This window comes from Microcaecilia unicolor, chromosome 2, assembly GCF_901765095.1.
Source record: "Microcaecilia unicolor chromosome 2, aMicUni1.1, whole genome shotgun sequence".
In the NCBI taxonomy this organism is placed as follows: domain Eukaryota; kingdom Metazoa; phylum Chordata; class Amphibia; order Gymnophiona; family Siphonopidae; genus Microcaecilia; species Microcaecilia unicolor.
The window spans coordinates 594006165-594022974 of NC_044032.1; the positions used below are offsets into that span (position 1 = coordinate 594006165).

A 16810-nucleotide genomic window follows, 5' to 3' on the forward strand; every position below is an offset into this window, starting at 1 on the left:
CCCCAAAGCTAGCTTACTCTCTGCTTTGATGGACGATTTGATCCAATTTGACTCTGGGAAAGCCATTTCAAATTCCTCAGCCTTGAAAGGTGCTGACAATGGATGCATCTCACTTGGAGTAGGGAGCACATTTAGTTGGACTTCACACTCAAGGTGCTTCATCAGCCCAGGATATGAATCTCCACATCAACCTCCTTGAGCTCCGGGCAATCTGGAATGCCATAAAGGCTTTCAGAGATTGGTTGTTCAACCAAATTGTACTGATTCAAATAGAGAATCAGGTTGCAATGTACTACACCAACATGCAGGGGGGGTTCCAGATCACTCCCTCTGTGTCAGAAGGCCATCTGATCTGGCAGTGGGCAGCCCGTCAGGGAATGCTTCTCAGGGCCACTTATCTGGTGGGAAAGTCCAACAGCCTGGCCAACAGACTGAGCAGGGTCATGCAACCGCATGAGTGGTTTCTCAACATGGGCGTTGCCTGCAAGATGTTCTGAGCATGGATCACCCCCTCAGTGGATCCCTTTGCCACTCAAGTCAACCACAAAATCCCTCAGTTCTGTTCCAGGCTTCAGGCCCATGGCAGACTAGCATTGGATGCCTTCCTCCTTCATTGTGGAAACGGTCTTCTGTATGCATATCCTCCCATACCTCTCATTGGGAAGACTTTGTTGAAACTCAAGCAAGACCATGGGACCATGATTCTGATCACTCCTTACTTTGTCCAGCAGATGTGGTCCCCTCTTTTTTATGGTGTTATCCTCCAAAGAACCATAGAGATTGTAGTGTTTTCCGACCCACATCTCGAAGAACGAGGGATCTCTTCTACATCCCAACCTCCAGTTTCTGGCCCTCACGGCCTGGATGTTGAGAGCTTAGAATTTGCTTCCTTGTATTTTCCTGAGGGTGTCTCCAGGGTCTTGCTGGCTTCCAGAAAATATTCCACTCAGGGAAAGTCCCTAGATCCCCTTTCTTGCCCTACACAGGCCCTACTTGAATACCTTCTATATCTTTCTGTGTCTGGTTTGAAGACCAACTTGGTAAGGGTTTACCTCAGTGCATTTAGTACTTATTATTTTCATGTAGAGGGTAATCCCATCTCTAGATAGCCTCTAGTTGTTCGCTTTATGAGAGATTGCTTTTGTCAAAGCCCCCAGTTAAACTGCTGCCTGTGTCATGGGACCTCAACGCCATTCTCACTTAGCTGATGAAAGCTCCTTTTGAGCCACTTGATTCCTGTCATCTGAAGTACTTGACCTGTAAGGTCTTGTTTTTGGTGGCTGTTACTTCAGCTCACAGGATCAGTAAACTTCAGGTCCTAGTAGCGGATCCACCTTACACTAAATTTCATCACAACAGAGTAGTCCTCTGTACTCGCCCTAAGTTCCTGTCTAAGGTTGTGTTGGAGTTCCATCTCAACCAGTCGATTGTCTTGCCAACATTATTTCCCAAGCTTCGTGCCCATCCGGGTGAAAGCGCACTTCACACCTTGTACTGCAAGTGAGCATTGGCCTTTTTTCTTGGAGTAGACAGTCCACCCAAATTTTTGTTTCTTATGATCCCAACAGGATGGGGGTCGCCATCACGAAACGCACAATCTCTAATTGGCTGGCAGATTGCATTTTTTTTTTTACATACACCCAGGCATGTCAAGGCTCACAATTTCAGAACCATGGCTGCATCGGTAGTCCACAAGGTCAGTTTCCATTGAAGAAATTTGCAAGGCTGCAATGTGGTCTTCAGTCCACACATTCACATCTCATTACTGCTTTAGCAGAATACCCGATGCAGCAGTCGGTTTGGTCAGACAGTACTGGAGAATGTTTGGGGTCTAGAATCCAATTCCACCCTCCTAGGCCCATTTTATTCTGTTCCAGGCTGTACTCTCAACAGTTTGTATATAATTTCAGGTTAATCTGTGTTATGATGTTGCCATTGCGAGGTTCTATTGACCAGTGGTTGTTGTGTTTGGTGAGCCTGGTAGCTAGGGATTCCTCACATGTGAGAATATTAGCCTGCTTGTCCTTGGAGAATGCGAAGATACTTACCTATAGCAGGTATTCTCCAAGGACAGCAGGCTATACATTCTCACATACCTTCCCACCTTCCCTTGGAGTTTTCTCTTTGTTTCTCTATGATTTTTCATTGAACTGTGGGACCTGTGCTCCCACAGAGGGCAGGAAGGCACTTGCGCTTGCATGGTGGGGGTGCTGTGTGCACTTTTAAAGCTGTATACAGCTATTTTTAGCTCTGGACCAGGCAACACGGTACACGTTACCCACATGTGAGAATGTACAGCCTGCTGTCCTCGGAGAATACCTGCTACAGGTAAGTATCTTTGCTCTTCTCACCTTAGGCATCTCTCTATATAAAACGCACCTCCAACGTTCTATGAAGCCTCTTTTAGCCAAAAGTGAAGGGGGTGAGATCGCATTGTGTCTGCCCCGCCCACGCGTCAAACGTGATGACGTCGAGGGCGGAGCAATGACACTCAACCAATCGCATCGCTCGGCAGCGAAGCGTCAGGGAAGGAGGCGGCGCTGTCGACGTCTAGCCTTCCCTTCGCTGTGTTCCGCCTTCTTCTGACGTCAAGGATGACGTCAAAAGAAGGCGGAACACAGCAAAGGGAAACCTAGACGTCGGGAGCGCCGCCTCCTTCCCTGACGCTTCGCTGCCGGAACCGCCACGGAGGTACATTTTAAAAGAAGAAAAAAAAAACGGATGCATGGATGCGAAGGGGGGGAGAAGAAGAGGGCGGGCCAGGCTGGGACATGGGAGAGAGAGGAGCATGGATGCGAGGGGGGGGTCATGGAAGGGAGAGAGGGGACTTGCTGGAAAAGGATGAATGGAGGCGGCAGGGGACAGAGGAGCATGGATTGCAGGGCAGGCCTCAGGCAGAGAGGGGAAATGCTGGATAGGGATGAATGGAGGGGGCAGGTGACAGAGTAACATGGATGGCCATGGATTGGGACGGCAGGGCTCAGGGAAAGGGGAATTGCTGGATAGGGATGAATGGAGGGGACAGATGGGCATGGATGGATATGGATTGCAGGACAGGCCTCAGGCAGAGAGGGGAAATGCTGGAAAGGGATGAATGGAGGGGGCAGGGGACAGAGTAACATGGATGGCCATGGATTGGGAGGGCAGGGCTCAGGGAAAGGGGAATTGCTGGATAGGGATGAATGAAGGGGACAGATGGGCATGGATGGATATGGATTGCAGGACAGGCCTCAGGCAGAGAGGGGAAATGCTGGAAAGGGATGAATGGAGGGGGCAGGGGACAGAGGAGCATGGATTGCAGGGCAGGCCTCAGGCAGAGAGGGGAAATGCTGGATAGGGATGAATGGAGGGGGCAGGTGACAGAGTAACATGGATGGCCATGGATTGGGACGGCAGGGCTCAGGGAAAGGGGAATTGCTGGATAGGGATGAATGGAGGGGACAGATGGGCATGGATGGATATGGATTGCAGGGCAGGCCTCAGGCAGAGAGGGGAAATGCTGGAAAGGGATGAATGGAGGGGGCAGGGGACAGAGTAACATGGATGGCCATGGATTGGGAGGGCAGGGCTCAGGGAAAGGGGAATTGCTGGATAGGGATGAATGAAGGGGACAGATGTATAACAAAAGAGAGGGAACAAAGTACAAACTAAAGTCCAAACAAAAAAACAGCACCACGGGCCTTTAAAATGGAACAAAGTTCTTTAATGAATGAGCCTTGAGTCAAGGCTCATTCATTAAAGAACTTTGTTCCATTTTAAAGGCCCGTGGTGCTGTTTTTTTGAAGGGGACAGATGTCCATGGATGGATATGGATTGCAGGACAGGCCTCAGGCAGAGAGGGGAAATGCTGGAAAGGGATGAATGCAGGGGGCAGGGGACAGAGGAGCATGGATTGCAGGGCAGGCCTCAGGCAGAGAGGGCAAATGCTGGATAGGGATGAATGGAGGGGGCAGGTGACAGAGTAACATGGATGGCCATGGATTGGGACGGCAGGGCTCAGGGAAAGGGGAATTGCTGGATAGGGATGAATGGAGGGGACAGATGGGCATGGATGGATATGGATTGCAGGGCAGGCCTCAGGCAAAGAGGGGAAATGCTGGACAGGGATGAATGGAGGGGGCAGGGGACAGAGGAGCATGGATGGCCACACACACACACTCTCTATCACACTGTGTCTCACATACACACTTGCACACACTCTCATTCTCACACTCACACCCAGACTCACTCTCTCTCACACACTCACACTTTCACTCTGACTCTCAAACAGTCACTCTCACATACACTCTCCCAAACATACACACTCCGAGGAAAACCTTGCTAGCGCCCGTTTCATTTGTCTCTGAAACGGGCCTTTTTTACTAGTAATTTTATAAAGGATTTTTCATGTGTAAATATCTTTTTATGTGATAAAAGGGTCTCTACAAAATGGCCCCAGAGATTATGAGGGTAATTCCATAACTGAGTGCCTCCATTTAGGCACCCCCAGGCTATGCAGTAGGAGCCTATCCTATAACATAACCAAGGCACCTAGGTTCCATTATAGTATAGTAGTGCAACCAGTATCGACACTTCTAATATGCTAAGCCATAGAGCTATGTAAATACAAGCACCTAAAAGAGGCAGAGCCATGCGTAATTTAGTGTATTGGAACCCCGCATATGTCTCACCCATGTTTCTCCCCTGTGTATGCCCCTTGCAAATACCTGCACATATATATCATTATTCAAAACATTTACATGCATAACATATGCATTACTGTGAGTTTCTGGTTTATAGACTTGCCCTCCACTATGAAAATAACTGTGGTGGCGTGCCAGTTGTCTATCCATTTTATGTTGTAGTTATGTCTATGCTCTCCTCTTGCACCCTATGGGCTTCACTGGTCCTGTTCACACTTGGCCTGTTGCTGCTGCACCTTGTCCACTTCTGGCTCAACCCCCAGTCGTACATATTCTGTTACGAGGAGTTGGCTTTGTTGGCCCAGAAGCACACGGGTCTGGACTATGATCATTACAGAGCTATGAAAGAAGCACCCAGGCCATATAATGCAGGATGAGGATTTGCAGTGGTTGTTTGTGAATGCTTGAGTGGGGGGAGGGCTAAGTGAAGCATTGCTTGCTCCATGCTTCATTTAGGGGCTCTTTTACTAAAGGGTTGGCGTGTGTTAACAGCTTGCCGCCCGCCAATCTGGAACTACTGCAGGAGCCTGGCGGTATTTCCCATCCCCAGCGTACGCCATTTCCAGTGCTACAGAAATATTTTCTATTTTTGTAACACCATAACTTAACCAGTGGTAATCGGGTGGCACTGTGCACTGCCCAGTTACTGCTGGGTTAGTGTAGGAGCCCTTACCACCACCTCAATGGGTGGCATTAAGGGCTCCCCCAGAAATGGCTGTGTGGCAAGTGGCTCACTTACCACAAGACCATTTATCAAATTGTGGTAAAAGGCTTGGACCTGTCTTCCTTGACAGCATTCACCTTTGGTGCTACTTGCCTTTTGTGTTTTTCTTTTACAGTACAAGAATAAACACTTTGTCCATTCTTTTGCACACAAACAGGCTGAATGGAAAAGAGCTGTGTTATGTCCACAGTACCATGTAGCAGAAGCATTCATGTTAATTTGGCTCAGTTTGGTTATTGGTTGCATATAATATGGTGGTCTAGGCTATGCTCTATAAGCCTTATGTTTTAACATTCCTAGACTAGATGGGTATCTGTTGTCAAATCTATATTTCTATCTTAATTGTCACAGATTGATAGGATTATACCTTTTCCTGCCTTTTTATTATAGGGAAGTCCAATGATCCTTCTATACTCAGACAAAAACAGAAGTTGCAGTCTTTTCAGCGCTTTTATGGACAAACTTTGGAAGGCAGCATTTCAAAGACAATTGTAACTCAATCTGAAGTGCCTGTCAAAAAGAGCAAATCCTCAAGTGTAAGTTCTTTATGTTTTTATTTACATTTGTACCCTGTGCTTTCCCACTCATGGCAGTCTCAATGTGGCTTACATGGGGCAATGGAGGGTTAAGTGACTTGCCCAGAGTCACAAGGAGCTGCCTGTGCCTGAAGTGGGAATTGAACTTAGTTTCTCAGTTCCCCAGGACCAAAGTCCACCACCCTAACCACTAGGCCACTCCTCCTGATCTATATTTTTTATGCTTTTATCTGATTTGCTTATATTAGATTTTTTTAAATTCTTTATTTATAAATTTTTCATATTAGATTATTTTATATAATGATAATACCCTTTCTCCCCAAGTCCTGTAAACCTATGTAATGAAGTCATTTTCTGAACTTTTGCATGGCTAAATGCCTATCTCCATAAAAACTTTCCTCCTCATGTATTTGTATTTTCTGACATCCTCTGAACTTTCAAAGAGTTGCTTAGCAAGGAGTTTCCTTTCAAAATTTTCTCCAAAGAGAGATTAAAAATTGAGTTTGAGAGTAATGTTTGCCTTTGCTTATCATCAATAATAAAGCATAGGAAATGAAAAGGATTGTAGTTTTGCACGTCTGTATTTTACTTGATTTATTTATTTGGAGGTTTTATTCATCTTCTGTGTTGATGTTTTTACATGTGTATACACTTTTACATGTTTTATATTTTTATCTGTCTGTGTTTCATATATTTTTGCATGTTTAACACATTCATAAAACACAAAAGTAATCTAAATGTTCTGCATTTCACGGTACTAAAGATTCTTAATGAGCTTTTATTTATATGTATATAAAGAAACAAGCAAATATAAACATTTGAGTTTTTTCTAGATTACATTTTATTTGGTGCTTACTTGTAGTTTATGGTGTTTAACTTTGCTGTTTATGTTCTTAGTTATGATCATATGTTGTGATATCCTTTAATTTACTCTAGAAAAGCTGAATCTAAGCTTGAATGTAAATGAATAAATAAAATGTCTGATGTTCCTTATTGCCTTTAAAATCAGTTTCTCCTTTTATAGGATAATGCATTTTGATCAGATTCATTATGTTGTGACCCATTAAACTCTGGAAACAGTGGATTCAATATTTCATAAGCTTTGATTGTAACCACAGAAAGGTGGTATATCAAATCCCATCCCCTTTCCCATTGAGCAGTAGATTGTGGTGGTTATGTTCAGGGGTGTGCTGGTAAATTTTTAACAGGCTCTTTCTCCAGACGTAGCCAGCTCTGCAGTTGGAAGGGCCAGGGGTGGCCGGGGAGGGGTGGGGTGGGGGAGCAACACTTGCCTCTCTCTCCTCCCTCCCTTCATGCGGGCACGCTAGGCATACCTTTGCTGGCAGCCACCACTCCCAATGTCTTGCTCTGAGCAGCATGCTGGAACTTCTCTCACATGCTCGAGAAGTCTCAGCCTGCTGCCCAGAGCTGGAAACAAGGAGCGGGGAGCAGCAGTAGTCTATTTACTTGGCTGGCAGGGCTCAGCATCCCCACCAGCAAAGTAAAAGAGAATTCATCAGGGGGCCCAAGCCCACATTTTGGGAGCCAGTTGTTAAAGTAGCCATGGAGGGCCCTACTTTAACAACCGGCTCCCAAAATTCTTAAAAACTTAACTAGCTCTTGCGAGCCTGTGAGAGCCTGCTCTAGCACACCACTGGTTATGTTACAGGTCTAAGCTTAGGTAGGGGTGTCTCAGATGTGCAAGCCATCATTTTAGCCTTGCATGCTGGGGGTTCCATATGGGAATGGGGGATAAGTTCTGGCCTTTCCTGTCACCATAGCCCCTATGTGCAGGAGAGGGGCCTCATGGAAATTCTATCAACTCTGAATATGCATGTGACCCTTGGAATGTATGGTGATTGCACATAGCTGATGCTGGACTCGTAGTTGCACTGCATGACATTAACTTGCAAGGGTCCCCCTTATGTTCCTCCAGACCCACCTGGCTGATTCATGGGGTGGCAGCATACTGTGGCATCTACAGAGCTGCTTCCTATGTATGATACATAGCACTACTAGGAGGTTACTCTCCTCTGACCTAAAATTCAGCTCCTTTTTAGTAGACATTCTCATGCTCTATAGAAGATGCTGTTCCAGTGAATAGGAACTGGACATCCCTGCTCGTCACAGCTGGCCACTCTTACTAGGTTATTTTATACAAGTGGGAATGAATAATGTGAGACATCCATGTCTGTATTGTGAACATCCAAATTATGGTCATCTCTGTGACGATTCTGGAACATAAGAAAACGTTCATTGCTCTGTTTCTGTTATCGGGTGATTGGATGTTCACTTTCTGATTTGGATGTCCTTTCGAAAATGCACCTCATTATCTCCTTTCAGTTTTGACAACTGCTGTTCTGTTTCCCCCAGATTTTCTCATATCACTAATGAATTCTCAAGGTACTACAATCTTAACAAAGTTATGATTCTTTTTAATAAACTGCGGTAAAAAGTAGCCTTAGCATGCCCATGGGTTTTGCCCATGGGGTAAGGCCATTTATACCACAGCTGGAAAATGTCTGATTTTCTATTATTTTTATTAATGGCCATGTGCTTTCATCTGATTTGCTTATATTAGATTATTATTATATTTGGCAATACCCCTTCTCCCCAAGTCCCATAAACCTATATAAAGGAGTCATTTTCTGACTAGATGAACCACTGGTCTAACACAGTATGGTTATTCTTATGTTTTAATGTTGCCATTAGCGTGCAGCCATTTAAAAAATGATCATGTGAGCACTTACTAACACCTGCTTTGTAAATGTTAAAAGCTCACACAGTAATCCTGCAGTAACCAGTTAGTGTGTGGTAATATATCTGTGGTAACTGATTAGCACAGGAGACACTCACTCTCCACCCCCGACACGCCCCCTCCAAGAAAAAAGAAAAAACGAAAAATAATTTTGCACTGATTTGGAACTTAACATAGGACACCTGTGTGCATCCTCTGGTAAGTCATTTTAAGCTGCAGTAAGTATGCGCTACAGCTTACCGTAGCTTAGATTGTAAGCTCCATTGAGCAGGGATTGTCCTTCTTTGTTAATTGTACAGTGCTGTGCAACCCTGGTAGCGCTTTAGAAATGTTAAATAGTAGTAGTAGTAGTAAAAGGGCCTGCTAGGTTTTCTGGTTTAATGAACTGTCACTGTCTGTGCTCTAGTACTGAACCACACTATCTGTTGATCTCAAAAACACTTTTATCATTTGTAATGTCATGGAGTATGTAAATTTGGTTGTTGTTATCCCAAAACATTAATTCTTTGAGGAAGAATTCTTTCAACTGTTAGTTCAGGCATTGATAGTATTACACCTGGACTGTTATAATGCATTGTATGCTAGTCTATCTGTACATTCAAGATCTAGGCTTCAGCTGTTGCAGATTACAGTAGCTAAATTGATTTGTAAATCTTGTAAGTATGATCAAGTTACACCTTTATTAATTCATCTTCCCTGGTTACCTTTCAAGTGTGAATTATATTCAAAGTAGCTTGCCCAGTCTCTAAGGTGTTTGAAGGTACAAGCCCTGAGAGCTTCATTTGACCTTTGTTCTTCTCTAGGTCCTTTAAATCTTTATAGGCAGAGAATAACCTGCTTCTATACTTTCCACCAGTTAAAGGCTTACACTACAAGAATGTTTTTGGATAATTCTTTTCCATATCAACTGTCTATTATCTGGAATAGCTTACCCAGTGTGCTTCATTCTCAACCATCTTATTTGAACATTATTTATTGGGAATTTTTTTCTTCTTGGTGTGTGTTCTGGTTACATTTCTGTAATCCACTTTGGGCCCCTAGGGTATTCTGGTAGCTCACTTTTCATTCTAGAGTTCTCTGAGTGGTTCTCTGTATGGTATTCCTGGTTCATCTAGTACACTGGAGATAAAGGTTCTAATCCTTGTAGCAAAACCATGCATGTTCCCAACAGTTATTCAGTTTTGAAACTCTGGTGCTGCCCAACTTCCGGAAACACAATCCAAACACACTTTTCCAGTCAGACTTCAGCCTGACTCCCTGACAGTATGATCACTTCCTCCGTTCAAAACCACTTGTTCCGGTTGTGCAGACATTTCTAGTATCTTCCTTCCTTCCTTTACAATAAACATCCATCACTGGTGATAACATAAAACAAAATAAGAAACAGTCATTTACCTACAACAGTTACTGGACTCAAAACATTGTTGTATTGGTCTATCAGAGGAATAAATCTGTAACAGTATAGACAGATTGTATTCTGTTGTGAGCTTTTATATTCCATCCAGTTCCAGAGAAGGTACTGAACGGATTGTATAACAAAAAATTAACAAGTTAAAAAAAAGTACAATCAGAATATAACAAAAGATACAATCACAAACATCAAATAAAAAAAACAAGTGTGATTATTTATAGTTAAGGAGTTCTGGACAAGTTGTGTTCATGATTGTTTGATTACAATTAAAAAAACTGAGTGATTTTAGATTTTTATGAAAAATGAGAAAAGTAATTGTCTTTATTTTCAAAGCCTGAAAAGCAAAACAGCTGTTCAATATACATTTAAAACAAACCTTCTTTATTACCAGGGAATTCAGAGTTAATAAAGTCAGAAAATACAATCAACCCTTTGCAGTTGGATAAGTAAAAACCTAAGTAAGATCAAGAAGGCTCATTTTTCTCAATATTTAAAAAAAACATACAGGCAGTTTTAAACGTAATGTGCTTGACAGGGCAACCAGTGCAATTGGATTAGAAATGGAGTAACCCTATCAAACTTACAACCTTCTCAGGCTCCTTAGTCATTAGGTAACCACCTCACCTCATCTAGAGCTCTGTTTACTAAGGTGCGCTAGCATTTTTAGTGTGAGCTAAACACTAGAGACACCCATATATTCCTATGGGAGTCTCTAGCATTAGCGCATGCTAAAAATGCTAGAACGCCTATAGTTTGGCTTAGTAAACAGGGCTCCTAATCTTCCATCGCTTGCTTACATTTCAACCCACTTACAGATGATTAGACTAAACACTTCCCCTCTCGACCCAGTACCCTCTCACTATATAAAGAAATTTGTCTTTCTAATGGGCCCATTTTTTTCAGGCTCTGATTCTTCAAAGTCTTTCCACTGGCTCTGTTCCAACACCATGGAAAACTGCTTTCCTAAAACCAAGGACCAGAAGCTATGCCCATCACTTCTGTCTAATTATTGTCCGATCTCACAGCTCATCTTCATCTCTAAAATAACAGAACACGTGGAGGGGCATTTTCGAACGGGGCCAGCCATCTCTAAGGGCGCCCATCTCCGAGGACGGTGCCGCGAAGGGGTGGGGCCGACTGTATTTTCAAAATGAGATGGGCATCCATCTTTCATTTTGATAATACAGTCAGGGATGCCCAAATCGACCTAAATGCTGAGATCGCCGGCAATAGAGATGGGTGCCCTCGGCTTTCGCCGATAATGGAAACCGAGAGTGCCCATCTCAAATACGACCAAATCCAAGGCATTTGGTCATGGGAGGGGCCAAGATTAGGGCTATGGTAGTGGTGTATTGTTGTGGGGAGTGGGTTTGGGGGGGGGGGGTTTGGGGGGCTCAGCACCGAAGGTAAGGGAACTATGTACCTGGGAGCAATTTGTGAAATCCACTGCAATGCCTCCTAGGGTGCCCGGTTGGTGTCCTGGCATTTGAGGGGGACCAGTGCACTACGAACGCTGGCTCCTCCCACGACCAAATGACTTGGATTTGGTTGTTTTTGAGATGGGCGTCCTCAGTTTCCATGATCTCCGAAAACTGGGGACGACCATCTCTAAGGTTGACCTAAATGTTGAGATTTGGGCGTCCCTGACTGTGTTATCAAAATGAAAGATGGATGCCCATCTTGTTTCGATAATACGGGTTTCCCTGCCCCTTCGCAGGGATGTCCTGCGAGGATGCCCTCAAGAAAACTTGGGCGCCCCGTTCGATTATGCCCCTCCATGTGTTATCCATCTTAACTTGGTAGGATCTGGATGTTAGAAATCCCTTGAACCAATCTGGTACTTCTCCACCGATGCTGATTTTGTCCATTATTCTTATCAGGATCTGGTGATCAACCATGTCGAAAGCACTTGACATATCAAATTGTATGAGTAGAATTTTCTTGCCTTTGCTGATTTCCCTTTTGAAGTTGGCTAATTGTGTTATTAGTACTGTTTCTGTACTGTATTGTGGCCTGAATCTACTACTACTACTTAACATTTCTAAAGTGCTACTAGGGTTACGCAGCGCTGTACAATTTTACAAAGAAGGACAGTCCCCTATAAGTATGGCATTTGAACATGTCCTACAGGTGTTTGATATAAATTCCATGAAGTCTGATTGGGACTCCTTCCAGTTGCCTGGAGGTCTGTAGAATAAGATAATGCCTAGGCCACCCAACAGAGATTCATCTGTTATTTTGAAGGTTGATATTTCTAGCTGAGCTATGAGTTCCAATATTGTTTTTGATTTGGAAAAGGATTTGTAGATAACTTATTCCTCCTTCCTTTTTGCTTTTCTCTGATCCAGTGTGATATTTTGAAGACTGAGGGACATAGTTTGTTTAGGATGGGGTCTTCTTATGAGCGAATCCATATTTCAGTTATAAAAATTAGTCCTAATTTTTCTTTTTCGATCCAGTCTCTTAATGATTTCTGTATTATTTAGCAGCGATTGTGCATTAATGTAACCTATAGGGATGGGCCGGTAGTGTTTTGCTGTTATAGTGGTTTTCTGGGAGGTTGTTTCCTCTGATTTGGTTGATGGAACTGTGATTGGTTTGTTTCTGTTCATCTCCTGTGTGATTCTTCAAGCGTTTTCTTGTTTGAGTAATTATGGGTATTGCTTGTGCTTCTTCATGGACAAGGGCATGGGTGCTGATTGTAAGTAAGAGGAGTAACAGTATGTTTAGTATTTTGAGTGATGTCATGATAGATTTAGTGGGTTTCTTTGTTCTCTTTTTATTTTTGGTGCTGTTTTCAGTTTTTTTTATAATCAATTGTTAATCTTTGTTTCTGATGCTTTCCGGGTTTCACAGTTACTTCTTTTCACCCATTAAAAAAAAAAAGTTAATGTTTGAGCCACTTGTTTGTTTATTTAATTTTCTCTTTGTTCTCTCATTGTTACTCTTTCTCTTGGGTCTCTCAGCTGCTACCCTGTTCTCTGTCCTTCCCTCCTCTTTTCCCAATGAGTGTGGGTAGCTTGCCCTGCCTTTTGGTACGAGTGACCTTTGATCGGGTGTTCAACTTGTTTGGGAGGTTGGTGGGCAGCGTGTTCTCTTTGCTTATTCAATTCTTTGGTGCTTGCGAGCCATTCAGGTTTTGTTCTCCGCTGTTGTTTTGTCCAGCCCGGCTCTTGAGGGATTGGCGCAGAGCTGCAACCCACCCACTTCCCTTCCCTAGTGCATCCAGGACATGTGGCATCCAAGACACACAGTGATTGGGGTTCAGATCTGGGGACGTCGCTGGATGCCACTTCGGGTTCAACAGTAGTCTGTCCCGTTTTGATGCCTCAGAGTTGTCGGGGATTTCAGAGGGGTTATTTGCTGAGGAGTTTCAGCTCCCTCCACACAATTACCTTGGAGCGTCCAGTATGCGAGGTGAGAGGATCGCGGGTTAAGCCCTGCCGGGCCCTATCGCAGTCTGTCTCGTCTTAGTTCAGTAATGGTCGTGGGGGTCATGAGAGCCCAGTGTGGAAGTTGGACCCTCCGTTCTTCTCATGCACAATAGGTAGTTCCTGTGGCTGGTCCTGTCCTTCCTGAATTCGGATCTGACTTCAGTGGCGTGCCTGACTGTCCCTGATCCTGGATTTCCCTGGAGCTCGCTGTAATAGCACCTGTCTATATGTATAGGCTAATTTTGTTTCTCCTGTTCCAATAAGAAATACTCTTATCGTAATTCTATCATTTTGACTTTTCTGAATCCCAGAAGTAGCAAGTCCACAAAAATGATTTCTTCTTTATTTTCTTATCAAGCAACAAAAGCTTGGATTTTACTCCCCGCTAAGATAAGATCTCTGGACAGTTAGGGAGATTTTAAGAAGGCTTTTAAAACTAGATTATATGAAGAACATGTTTTAGATTAGAATTTGTAATAGTTGCATGTTTAGTAAGGCAGTCATTATAGATAATTATTATTTCTGGACAGTTGGTTTAATGAAATATAAGAGACAGGTATGTAATATAATGTAATTATTGGAAATAGGATATTAAGCTAGATGGATCTTTGGTTTGACCCAGCATTTTTTCTTATGTTCTTATGTATTTTTATTTTGTTTTTTCTAGAAAAAGAAAGCTGAAATGATAGAGGATAATCTAAAGAGCCAGAAAGCCAAAGAGGACGAAACACAGTTGAAACGATGGAATGCACTGTCAGAATCAATTAAGAAGGAGATTAAACAAAATTTTATGTCTGGAATTAATAGACTGGATGATTTTATCAAGACTTGTCACAGTAATTCTGTTAAGTTTGATGCAGAGGTGGTAGGACTGGATACCTGCTTTGAGCTATGGGTAGAGCACTGCAAGAGTCAAGGTACCGAATGATAGTTTGTGCTCCATTCCTTCTAGAGGAAATACTAGATCTGTATGGCAAAACACAGAGGAAAGTCTGATGCTATAAAATTCAGAAAAGAAACACCATAAAAGGTCAATATGAAATACTATGGGGTTCATTAAAAAAAAAGGTCATAATGTGGCAAAAGGATGTTTTTCTCTCAAAAATGTCTACATTGAAATTTTTGACACCCAAATTTTAGATGTTTTGCTCCATGTTTTGTTCAAATTTCTAGGGGGTTTGTTGGAGGCATGTTTTGGGTGGACATGGGCAGCACCAAAAGATAGACATTTTTCTGCATTGGAACAAAATGAAAACATCTAGGGCCAAAATTGAAATTACTGAAAGAGCCATACGGTAGCCGGGCGGTAACTCCATTTTGGCGCACGTTGTGCACGCCTAGATGCTTACGCGGCTTAGTAAAAGGGCCTCTAAGTGATGAAAAGGTGCCCTAAATGACCAAATGACCACTAGATGGATTAACACATAACCCCCTTATGCCCCCAGTGGTCATTGACCCCCTCACACACCCCAAAGATGTGAAAGCTAAATTAAGACACAATAACTGCTAAACATCTGCTAAACATCTGTGTTAATTGTTGTGGGCATTTCTATCATTGACTCATACAGTTAACAGAAATAATTCATGTGTTAACGTCATTGTAAATTATGCAATGCATTTAGCTTCACTTATTGAGGTGGCATTAACTCCTCTGTATTATCTCCTCTGTTAACTAAGCTACAGCCCCTGCTCATTCCCTGTGCCATTCTTCTTCAAGAAGTTAATGTGGGAATTAGTGTGCAGTGCTGTTAACACAGGCTCACACTAACGGTTAGTAAGCACTGATTCCCTATTAAGGTAATTCTATAACAGGGTGCCTCCTAAATGTGCTGTTCATGGTGCCTGTTTTGAGCTTATTCTATAATAAAAATAGGTGCTAACTTTTCTTCATATAACACTAGCACAAGTAGCCAAAAATGCTTACATGTAAGGTACAAGTTCTTACCCCAGCCTTTCAGTTGGTGTAAATACTAGAACCTAGTTGTGAACCAGAATGCATGTAAATTACAGCATTGTATAATTTACGTATGTACATGTGCTCTCCACGTACTCTCCACCCATGCGCATGCCCACTAGCAAAGTACATGCCAACAAAATCATGCCACATAGTTTTCTGCTAGTTAGTATTCTGTAAGAGGTCATTTTCCTCCTCAGAACTTACTGTCACCCATTGATTTAGCAGTAAGGTCTCATGCGCTACCCTGGCGGTAAGTATGCAGTGCGCCTCAACTGCCATTTACTGCGAGGTAGGCGCCCTGCACGGCGTGGACGAATGATCTGATCAAGTTGCAATCTGTTTGCGTGCGTCTGATGCCCTGCACACAGGAAGGGGGGTCTGGAAATCAGAGGGAGGGAAGCAGGGAGGTGGGGTCTGGAACTGAAGGGGGGAGGGAGGGGGTCTGGAACTCGGGGGGAAGAAGGGAGGGAGAGGGGGGACGGAACTCGGGGGGGGGGATGGAAGGAGGGAGGGGGGTCTGGAACTCATGGGAGGGAGGGGGCCTGGAACTCGGGGGAGGGAGGGGGTGTCTGGAACTCAGTGGAGGACAGGGGTTTGGAACTTGTGGGAGGGGATGAGAGGGGAGGAGGGAGGGAATGCACCACCTGTACAAAAACTAGGAAAAAAAAGCGGGGGGATGACCCTGGAACTCGGAGGGAGGGAGGGGGTGACGACGACCCTGGAACACAGAGGAAGGGGTAACACTGGAACTGGGAGGAAGGGGCGGGGGCCCCTGGCACACACTCTCACACACACACTCTCTCACAGACACACTCGCACCCAGTCTCAATCTCTCTTTGTCACACACTCGCACATTCACTCTCTCTCTCACACAGTCACTCTTACACATACTCAAACATACACACTCCGAGGAAAACATTGCTAGCGCCCGTTTCATTTGTGTCAGAAACGGGCCTGTTTTACTAGTACATGTATAAATGCCAAAAACCCGCCTAAGTTATATTATATCTTAAGTAGAGAGGTGTGGTAGCCGTGTTAGTCCACTTTTAAAGGTAATCAATAGAAATAAAACAAAATAAAACATGGAAAAGAAAATAAGATGATACCTTTTTTATTGGAAATAACTTAATACATTTCTTGAGTAGCTTTCGAAGGTTGCCCTTCTTTGTCAGATCGGAAATAAGCAAATGTTGGTAGATGACAGTATATATAAGTGAAACATCAAAGCATTTCAGTGACAGTCTAACAGGATGGAGGTGGATAGGTGAGAGAGAGGAAGAGTCAGGTGGATGAGGGACAGGGAGATAT

General features: G+C 43.6%; 1 protein-coding gene across 1 annotated transcript in view; it reads left to right on the forward strand.

Moving 5' to 3' along the window:
* LOC115462208 (probable ATP-dependent RNA helicase DDX60) overlaps positions 1 to 16810 on the forward strand; it is a 348344-nt gene that overhangs the window by 93419 nt on the left and 238115 nt on the right. Inside the window, exons 14-15 of the mRNA XM_030192222.1 lie at positions 5797 to 5942; positions 14213 to 14462. Of these exons, the coding sequence (XP_030048082.1) occupies positions 5797 to 5942; positions 14213 to 14462 (396 nt within the window). The remainder of the gene's footprint in view (positions 1 to 5796; positions 5943 to 14212; positions 14463 to 16810) is intronic.